The sequence below is a fragment of the Acipenser ruthenus genome, chromosome 3, assembly GCF_902713425.1.
Source record: "Acipenser ruthenus chromosome 3, fAciRut3.2 maternal haplotype, whole genome shotgun sequence".
Taxonomy (NCBI): Eukaryota; Metazoa; Chordata; class Actinopteri; order Acipenseriformes; family Acipenseridae; genus Acipenser; species Acipenser ruthenus.
In genome coordinates, this window is record NC_081191.1 from 52,061,888 (window position 1) to 52,073,053 (window position 11,166).

General features: G+C 45.6%; 1 protein-coding gene across 4 annotated transcripts in view; it reads right to left on the reverse strand.

The window, feature by feature from the left end:
* Positions 1-11,166, reverse strand: part of cep76 (centrosomal protein 76) — a 105,934-nt gene that overhangs the window by 93,995 nt on the left and 773 nt on the right. Inside the window, exon 1 of one of the 4 annotated variants that reach the window (XM_034058901.3) lies at positions 10,916-11,143. The exons of 1 other annotated variant lie outside the window; for it this stretch is intronic. In XM_034058901.3, coding sequence (XP_033914792.3) covers positions 10,916-10,978 — 63 coding nt within the window. In that variant the 5' untranslated portion in view covers positions 10,979-11,143. Of the gene's footprint in view, positions 1-10,915; positions 11,145-11,166 lie in introns of those variants that run through there. 2 more of the 4 variants (XM_034058899.3, XM_059013661.1) reach the window with 2 other exon arrangements.

An 11,166-nucleotide genomic window follows, 5' to 3' on the forward strand; every position in this document is an offset into this window, starting at 1 on the left:
ACCAATTCCAAAATATTTTTCCAATATTATAACAGCAAGAGAACATTCAAAGAGGAGGTTAAATGTCTAAGAGACACAAATGGCAAAATCATAGATGAAGAAAAAAAATAGCAAATATATTAAATGATTACTTTTCACAGGTTTTTACAAAGGAGGACACTGACAACATGCCCGACATGTCGACCTGTTCCTATCCAATTTTAAATAACTTTAGCATAACAGAGGCAGAAGTGTTAAAGGGACTATGAGCTCTTAAAATAAACAAATCCCCTGGGCCAGATGAGATCCTCCCAATAGTACTCAAAGAAATGAAAGAAGTTATTTACAAACCGCTAACCTTTTTTGAGGATGCAACATTGAAAATGGATAACTGCAAAGCATACAACATGGTTTATTTAGATTTCCAGAAAGCTTTTGACAATGTCCTGCATAAAAGATTAATTCTCAAACTGAACGCAGTAGGGATTCAAGGAAATGCATGCACATGGATTAGGGAGTGGTTAACATGTAGAAAACAGAAAGTACTGATAGAGGACAAACCTCAAAATGGAGCGAGGTAACCAGTGGTGTACCACGGGGATCAGTATTAGGTCCTCTGCTATTCCTAATCTACATTAATGATTTATATTCTGGTATAGTAAGCAAACTCGTTAAATTTGCAGACGACACAAAAATAGGAGGAGTGGCAAACACTGTTGAAGCAGCAAAGGTCATTCAAAATGATCCAGACAGCATTCAGAATTGGGCAGACACATGGCAAATGAAATTTAATAGAGAAAAGTGTAAAGTATTGCATGCAGGCAATAAAAATGTGCATTATAAATATCATATGGGAGATACTGAAATTGAAGGAGGGAACTATGAAAAGGAGTTTATTTTGATTCAGAAATGTCTTCATCGAGACATTGTGGGGAAGCTATAAAAAAGGCCAACAGATGCTCGGATATATTGTGAGAAGTGTTGAATTTAAATCAAGAGAAGTAATGTTAAAACTTTACAATGCATTAGTAAGACCTTACCTAGAATATTGTGTTCAGTTCTGGTCACCTCATTACAAAAAGGATATTGTTGCTTTCTTATGTTCTTATGTGTTGGTATTTATCCGAATAAATCGATTAATCAAAGCAATAATCGACAGATTAATCGATTAGATTAATAATCATTTCATGCAGCACTAGCTGTTATTCTCTGAAATTGGATTGCTTTGAAAACTGCACTACCCAGAAGCCCAGCTATATACGCTTGTATAAAACATTTGTTTGTTTATTTGGATCATTGGATAACGAGAAAACGATAGGTTGCGGATGCAACCCCGGTTCCCTGAAAGAGAAAATAACCATCAAGGTATGGGACATTGCCGTCAGGCAGTAGGGATTGGCTGAGCTTTATGTCAAAGCTGCCGATAGGCCTCCGCGCAAGCTGCCGTGTAAGCCCGCCCCCCTGGGAGCTTACTATACGCAGCGCGCGGAGAGTCACTTCCTCTTTTGCCCTTCAGGCCGTGAAGGCCTCCAGAGCGACCTCGCGGCTTGATGGTTATTTTCTCTTTCAGGGAACCGGGGTTGCATCCGCAACCTATCGTTCCCTTTCAAGTCGAAAATAACCATCAAGGTATGGGAACAGTGTACCCAAGCCGTCGCGAGGGAGGATTCTCGGCAGTAGGACAGACTTACGTCATAACGCAACTGCGTAGGCAGTACATCTACACATATGCGGAGCTGCGCCTCAGCGTCTATGCTCGCAATGACACCTGTCCCAAGGTGGAATAGTCACACCATATTGTCAACCACTCTAGACGTCCGCAACCTGAGGCGTCATAGAGTGCAACACAGATGCTCCAAATGACGGAGCAGAGGAATCCAGTACATTTAACCTGTAAAACCTCATGAAAGTATGCGGCGTAGCCCAACTGGCTGCCGCGCAAATATCAGACACCGGCACCCCTCGAAAGAGGGCCCAGGATGTCGCCATACCCCTGGTAGAATGCGCCTTCAACTGCCCTGGTGGTGGAAGGCCTGCAGATTCATACGCTAATTTAATAGTATCCACTATCCAGTGGGAAAGGCGCTGTTTAGACAGCGGCTGACCCAAAGATCTAGAACCATGGCATATGAACAACTGTTCTGTCTGCCTCACAGTCGTTGTACGGTCAATATAACACCTCAATGCCCTCACGGGGCAGAGCATGTGTAACCGCTCTTCCTCTGGGGAAGAAAAAGGAGGAGGATGGAACGCCATCAACTCGACTGACTGGTTCATGTGGAACGGGGATATAACCTTTGGTAAAAAGGCCGGATTAGGGCGCATGGAGACCTTAGAACCGTCTCCTGCAAAACGAGTACAAGAAGGATGCACTGAAAGTGCATGTAACTCGCTCACGCGTTTTGCTGATACCACAGCCAGCAAAAATGCAGTCTTAATAGATATGAGCTTCATATCCACGCTGTGGAGAGGCTCAAACGGTGCCTTGGCAAGGGCTTCTAGCACCACATCAAGGCTCCACGACGGTAAACTGGTCGTTCTTGGAGGCCGCAAGCGTCTTGCGCCTTTCAGAAACTGAGATGCCAAAAAATGGCAACCAGGTGATAACCCGTCAATGCGTACATGGCAAGCCGAAATAGCGGCCAAATACACTTTAAGTGTAGAGGGAGACTTACCCTCATCTAACAGCTTCTGCAGAAACTGTAATATCACTGCCATAGGGCAGGAGACCGGGTCATGGCCCTCAGCCAGACACCAACTCTGAAATAATTGCCACTTATACGCATATTGCGACCGAGTAGAGGGCGCTCTCGCACTCTGAATGGTGGATATAACCGCCGTCGAAAGCCCTAAGGCTGGCAGGCGCTCCCGCTCAGGGGCCAAGCCCATAGCTGCATGAGCTTGGGGTTCGGATGCCATAGCCCTCCTTGGGCTTGGGACAACAGGTCCGCTCGCAGAGGGAGCTCCCTCGGGCGACCGTGCAACAACTGCACTAGACTCGGGAACCATATCCTCCGAGGCCACCGAGGAGCGATCAGGATCACTGTCGCTTGCTCTACCCTGACCTTCTCCAAGAAGGCGGGGAGCATCGAAATCGGTGGAAATGCGTACAGGAGCCCTGGCGGCCATTCGTGAGCCAGTGCATCGACTCCTAGGGGGCTGTCGAGGTCCTTCACCGAGAACCACAGGGGGCAGTGCGTGGTCTCTCGCGAAGCGAAGAGATCGACTTGCGCTGTGCCGAACCAGTCCCAAACGCGTTCTACCACCCGAGGGTGAAGACGCCATTCGCCTGCAAGAGGACCTCCTCTGGACAGGAGATCCGCTGCGTAATTGACTCTGCCCGGCAGATGAACTGCACGCAGAGAGGCTAAACGCGGTTGCGCCCAGAGTAACAGCCGCGTTACCATCCGGTGAAGACCGGGGGACCGCAATCCGCCCTGGCGATTGATATACGCCACTACTGTGGTGTTGTCTGACCGCACTAACACGTGCTTGTCTAGAAGCACTGGCAAGAAGTGCCGAAGGGCGAGGTCCACTGCTCTGAGTTCCAGAGCGTTGATGTGGGCTGACCTCCAGGGTCCTGACCACACTCCACGGGTCCCTGTCCCGTTCCAGACTGCTCCCCAACCTTGGTTGGAAGCGTCGGTTGTGATAACTTCCCTTCGGAAGATGGGACCCAAGCGCACGCCCTGGCGGATGTTCGACTGAACTTTCCACCAGCGCAATGCTTCCCAGCAGGTTCGAGATACCCTCAACCTGCGGTGCTTGTCTCTCCGCGGGTGCAACGCGAAGGCATTGAACCAGGCCTGCAGAGGTCTCTGGTGTAGTAAGCCCAAAGGAAGGGCTTGCGAGGCGGCAGCCATCAACCCCAGCATGCGCTGACAGAGCTCCATGCTGACTGTTTCTCTCAACCTGAATAGGGAGAGACACCGCTCTAATGAGGCAACTCTTTGTGTCGATAGGGTCGCTTCCATGGACACTGAGTCCAGATGCAGACCCAAAAACTCGGTCTGTTGGCTGGGCACGAGGCGGCTCTTGTCTGGATTGACCTTCAGACCTAGCCGCTGAAGATGGTCTGTAACCATCACTGTGTGCTGTGCCAGCTGCTCCTTTGACTGCGCGCAGACGAGCCAGTCGTCCAGATAGTTCAGCAGTCGAACGCCTTGAACCCGCAAGGGGGCTAAAATGGCGTCCATACACTTCGAAAAGGTTCGAGGAGCTAGAGACAGGCCGAATGGCAGGACACAAAACTCGTAGACCCTGCTCTGAAATGCGAAACGTAGGTACTTCCTGTGACCCGGACAGATGGGAACGTGAAAGTATGCATCTGTGAGGTCTATGGTGGTAAACCAGTCGCCCTGCCGGACAGACTGGACAATGTGCCTGTGCGTAAGCATCTTGAACGACAACACCCGTAGGTATTTGTTCAGTAGTCGCAGATCTAAAATAGGGCGGAGCCCGCCGTCCTTTTTTGGCACCAGGAAGTACTTGGAGTAGAACCCCTGGTCGGTCAGAGCAGGGTCTACTAGTTGAATGGCACGCTTCTTGAGCAATGCCTGTATTTCTGCATTTAGAGCTGAGGACTGAACCGAGTCCTTCACTGCAGTCACCACCACTCCCCTGAAGGGGGGGGGGGGTTTAACCGGAATTGAAGGGTGTACCCGGTGAGTATAGTCTTGCGCACCCAGATGTCGTTGGTGCATTGTTGCCAGAACAGAAGCTGTGGAACAGTGTAGGGGTGGGTTAATGGCTGCCGGGGTTTCTCAGGGCTGCTTAGGCTGCGCTCGCTCACGAGGGGCCTGACCAGAGCCACAAGGGCGTGGTCTGCTACCTCCTCTGGGGCGCCACCCTCCGCGCTGCGGTCTTGCAAACGCGGGTTGGCTGCGTGCTGCAACCCCCAACGGGGCGGTCTTACTGCCCTGTGGGTGCGCTTGCTGCTGCGGCGGCGCCCTGCGCCATTGGCGCTCCTGCGGCCGCCTTGGCTGGAAAGGCTTGCTTGGCCACATCTTAGCCAACTGCTGCGACGCCTCACGCGCCTTGACGGAGCGTTGCAGCATCTCCTCCACCGCTGGGCCAAACGTGTGCCCCGGGGATATAGGAGCATCTAGCAACGGGGCCTTATCAGGCTCCTGTACCCTGGCCTGTGAGAGCCATAGCTGCCTCCTTGCCACTACAAGGGAAGCAATGCTCCTGCCCTGTGCTCGCGCATTCAGCTGAGCTAGCTTAACCAAAAGCTGTGCAACTGCACCCAGCTCGGTTCTAAGTCCGACGGATGGGGACTCAGGCAGGTCGCGAATCAGCGCCGCCTGGTAGACTGTCAGGAGGCTGGCCACGTTAGACAGTCTAACTGCCTCTGTAGCCGCGGCATAACCCTTTTTTAGGTGGGCCTCCGTAATCCTACACTGCCTGTTAGGGCAGGAAGGGTCCTTAGCCAGCCCCGATAGTGTCGGCGTCTTTACTAGCGCGGCGAACGCCGCGCCCACTGGCGGAAACAACGCTAGCCCAGCTTCGCTCGCCCCGTGCATGGTGAAGGCCGAAGCCTTGCGAGAAGTCGCAGGGGCGGAGGCCGGTGCCCCCCAGGTGGACTGCACCTCCTTAATAAAATCCGGGAATGCCGGGAGCATCCTGGACTGAAGGGGCGGAGCCGATGGCAACTCAAATAGAGAGCGTCGTGTTGGCTCTGATGCAGGCCAGTCCACGCCTAGGTGACGGGCTGCCCTCTCCACCACTGACCAGATAGGGTCATTAGTATCCAGCACTTCAGGGTCGTCCTGCCCAGAGTGCTGGGATGCCACCTCAGGCTCTGTGTCTTCAAAGAGCGGGTCTGCGTCAGATGCGTCCCTTGAGACAGCATCGGCGTCCCACTCTACTTCCTGGGGCACTGGTGGAGGAACCATCGGCTGACTAGCGCTGTGCCCGGTTACCATCTCTGGGGCCCGAGGCGCCACATTCGCTAGGGTCATGAGGAGGGATTGTTGTCCCATCATGAGCTCCATAAACTGCGACATCTTGGAGGTGAGCTCAGCCACCCCAGACGTGTCCTGATGTCGTCTACCCCTTCGAGGGGAGCGAGAGTGCCTTCTCCGGCGAGGTGATCGAGATCAGCGTTATGTGGACGCTGCAGAAGGAAAAGGGAGTGTAGTGCAATACCATGTGGCGGGAACGCGCCGCGGGGGGGGACACTGCAGAGCAGACTACCCGCACACACACACGGTTTAGCCTAAGCTAGACCGAGGATGCAAATGCGCGTGGCCAAGGCCAACGCAACACGCGTCCGACACACAATGTACAATATATACAAATATATATATACACAATAATATATAATATATATAAAATATATATATACAAAAAACCCACACAATAATAATAAAAGGAACAGAGGAAAGACGGGGAGACCACGAAGAACGCGATGCCGAAGCAAAGCGAAAAGGAATATATAATGTTAAACAAAATATAATCCTAAATAATAATACAAATACACAATAATAAACAATAATAACTCCGGAGAGTATAACTAAAATAAACTCGGAGAAGGGGATAAACCAGCTTCTCAAGCCTAAGCTTAGTATTTACAATCAGTTAAATAGCTCTAAGTCCTACCGCTACTGATGCTGAAGGCAAAAGAGGAAGTGACTCTCCGCGCGCTGCGTATAGTAAGCTCCCAGGGGGGCGGGCTTACACGGCAGCTTGCGCGGAGGCCTATCGGCAGCTTTGACATAAAGCTCAGCCAATCCCTACTGCCTGACGGCAATGTCCCATACCTTGATGGTTATTTTCAACTTGAAAGGGAACAGGTGGTTTCGTGAGCCGTGATGGACTGTCTGTCTCTGTTGCGGCATTGCCTGTGTGCTGTGTGAGTCGAGTTGTTTAAAAAAGCAACTAGCTGTATGGTGAGAGTTCTATTCTGTGGAATAATTTGAGTTTTATATACAGAAAAGTGAAAAGTACCTGAAAAAAATGATTGAATTCAATAAACTTTTAATGTAAAAATGTTATTTATGTTCAAATTATGTTAATTCTTAATAAATTGGTAAAAATTGAATTGGTCATTTTGAAAAACGGAATTTGCCATTCCCAAGAATGGAAAATCAGGAGCCCTAGTAAAGTGCAAAAGCATTAGCAAGTGCATAATTTAATATCCACTGAGGTTAATGGGTCAGTGGTTTTGTTAGTTTACCAGAAAGTCCAGCAGCAAATATGTACAATAGCAGCAGAATTATAAATACAGTGCTCCCTCGCTATAAGGCTCTCGATTATAACGCGCCTTGGATATAATGCTCCTACAGCATGCCCCCCCCCCCCACACACACACTTCTACAGTAAACAACTTACCAGTCTAACTCCGTTTCTGTCTCTCCCTTTTGATACAGTATCTGAACTGAAGAAAAGCTGCGCTGGCACTTTATAACAGACATCTTATTCAGCATTCATTTTATAACTAAATAAATATTGGGCTTATTCCCTCTTCCCCTCTCCCGTCGCTTTGAACTGAACTCCCGACCACCGTTCAGCTAGGCTATTTATAGTTTAAAAACTGCTAATTAAAAAGATCCATGAGTGGGAATGTCACCTTTTCTTTTTTTGTAAAAAATATAGCGTTGATTACATGGTGCTTTATCCATGGTTAATTCACAGAAAGTTACATTTTTGCTTCACTAGATGTGCATTATAGAGAGGGAGTTATTTTATTTTGTATTTTAGTCAGATGTGCATCATGTATCCAGCTGCGCCCTCCACCCCCTCCCCGTTTATAACACTCTTGGGTTATAACGCTCATATTGGCCCTAAAACTGAAATAAATGAATACGTATGTAGGACTGGGGACGGATCTCTCCCAGAAGGTAGAGGGAGTGGGACGTTTAGTATTGTACGTTAGCAGGAAGCTGCTTGCATGAGAGACTCTGAGACCAGGTATGCTGTAATCAAGAAAGAAATGCATAGCAATCATAAAATAACAAAATTAACCAAAAGCAAGCTTCTGTGCGCTTCTCTTCCTGTGTGTGTGGGCCCTGCAGTTTTTGTAAAATGTCCTAAACAAACGGCGACCTCGCTGGGGCCTTACGATATAGGCCTAGCTTAATATGCGTATAGGTTAATCTGGCTCTGATTTATTACATCCAATTGTATTCTCTTACTGCCTGGAACATTTCACCCGGTTACAAAGGCAAATACGAAATGAGTAATTCGAGTCATGTTTCAGGATTTGTGAGTTATTGTATTGTGAAGAAAAATATGCACATATATGCCCTGTACATTATATAGCAAGTGAAGTCATACAACAGTTCACAGCTCCTGAAGACTAACTCGCAAGAGAAAGCTATTTTAGCCATGAAAGTAGGGCTGTAACGAAAGGTACATTTTGACCTTTGAATAAGGTGACCATATGGCTCCGTGTTCAGCGGGACAGTTTGGGTCAGTTCAGGCTTTTCAACTCACAACCCAGTGCATTCTGGTAAGCGCATTCATAAGAACATAAGAAAGTTTACAAACGAGAGGAGGCCATTCAGCCCATCTTGCTCGTTTGGTTGTTAGTAGCTTATTGATCCCAGAATCTCATCAAGCAGCTTCTTGAAGGATCTCAGGTTGTCAGCTTCAACAACATTACTGGGGAGTTGGTTCCATACCCTCACAATTCTCTGTGTAAAAAAGTGCCTCCTATTTTCTGTTCTGAATGCCCCTTTATCTAATCTCCATTTGTGACCGCTGGTCTCTCCCTGGTCTGCTTCTCTTAACTTAAAGGCAAGAATGGTACCCGAGACAGGTAAACCGTACCAGAATGCACTGGGTTATTATTATTGTTATTATTATTATTATTATTATTATTATTATTATTATTATTAATTTCTTAGCAGATGCCCTTATCCAGGGCGACTTACAATTGTTACAAGATATCACATTATTTTTTCATACAATTACCCATTTATACAGTTGGGTTTTTACTGGAGCAAAAACGTACCAGAATGCATTGGGTTGTGAGTTGAAAAGCCGAACTGTCCTGCTGAACAGAGCCATATGGTCACCTTACCTTTGATGGTACTAATACTTGACATTACTGAAGATGGTACTAATTTGCTTAATTTACTGGCGACGTCACCATAGCTACTAGTTTATATTTGATTGGAAATCCTATTTTCTTACAGGTAATCCATATAAATGGAATAAAACAGTCACATGCAGTTTAAAAATATGTCAAAGAACAGTAATCATGTTTTTTTAATTTAAATAAAATTCACATTTATGCACACGTAATTGATGCTGCTTGTGATATACAGTAAGCTTGCATTGCAGGAGAACCTTATTGTGGCCAATTAAAAGAACTGCAACTGACTTAGGCAAAACAAAGCTTTATTTAGTCACGGTTCCAAGCAGGTTACCAGCCACAGTCACATTTTACTACTACGACTACTACAACTACGACTACTACCACCACCACCACCAATAATAATAATGTCACATATATACCTTCTTGTGATTTAAGATCAGCGGATACAGACCTTCTGTGCCTCCCACAGTGTACACAAAAAAGGCAGGGTGAGAGAGCATTTACTATAGTCACTATGCTGCCAGATTGTGGAATGCCACCTCATACCAGAAGTGCTACATTAGTTGATGACTAAGTCAAAATTGAAAACTTACTTTTTTAAACTCGTTTTTTCTTTAGTTTCTATACAAATCTATTATATTTTGATTTTCTCCTGTTTTTTATATTAGCTTTAAAAAAAATGAATTGTAAGCTCTGTTTTTCTTTAATTTCTATACACATGAATTTAATTTTTTTATTTTATTTTCTTCTGATTTGTCCTGTTATAGGGTTGTCAACTTTAAATGTTTTTCAAAACGGGACAGCACCCATTTGATCACTAATATATATATATATATATATATATATATATATATATATATATATATATATACATATATATATATATATATACATATATATATATATATAATCTATCTATCTATATCTAGAGAGAGAGAGAGAGAGAGAGAGAGAGAGAGGTAGATAGATATCTATCTCAAAGTTTTAGAATAGCAATTGATAATTAAAAACACAGCAGACCGTCACAAATTTGCACCACTGGCACTGAATGTTAACGGGCAATGCGTGTTCGGTTTTCATTGTACTAGAAAACCGGACTGTCTGGTCTAAAACCTAACAATTGCAACCCTATCCTGTACAGCGCTTTAATATACTTTTTGTATTAAAGGCGCTATATAAAGTATTAATTTATATATTGAATAATAATACTAATACTAATAATAATAATAATAACTTACGCTTGTCAGGTGATCGCGGAGATTGGTTGTGCCTCTGCGATACATCAAGAGTCGCTTGCACAGTTTGCATTAATTATTTTTTTTTTTTGGTCGTCTGGGCAATTTAACCAAAAAATCCCAAACAGTAGAGAGTTTTCGAGACATTTCTTTCAATACAGCTTACGCTATACAACGCTTTGCTGTCGAGATGGAGAATGAAGAAATTAAAGTTATGACTCTGGATAACACGAGCTGGAGGTCGGGGTGCTCAGTTTTCAAATTAAAATGGTAGTGTTTGCGTATATTTTGTATGTTTCATGCTTATTTTAATCTAACACTTATCTTACAATATGTTGTACACTAGGTAATCAGTACATATTTTACTGAAGCAATGCAACCGTATATAGCCTGGTACCCACTCCCCCCTGCATAGGCAAAAGAAGAGAAACTTTTTTCTTTTTTTTTTAATTCACAGCATGTCCTTAAGGCTTCCGTAGAAAATAATACAAACGTTTTTTTTTTAAACCATTTATTTGTGCTGTTGTTGAATTATATGTGCCACCGGTAGGACTTATATTTTGAAAGTTAGTGTTCATTCGAAAACCGAAAGTTGGCGCTTGTGTTGCTAGCTTCTCATACTGCTCCTAATTCTTATTAAACGTATATCACTCACCTTGGTCATGTGGTTGTGAATGATCTGTTTCAACTCAGAAGCTTTCTCTGGTGGCAGCGCCATGTTCAAATTAGATTAATGTAAATGTAACCAGCATATAGTTTGTAATACACTGTTTCCTTTCAATTGATGCACCAAGTGTTTTCATTTGCCTTACTGATCAGCTTCCCGTAACAACAGCAAACGGATAAAAAGTGGCGGAAAAGGCAGCGGGAACCTCTCCCCGCTCACGCCTGACATAATCTCGTACA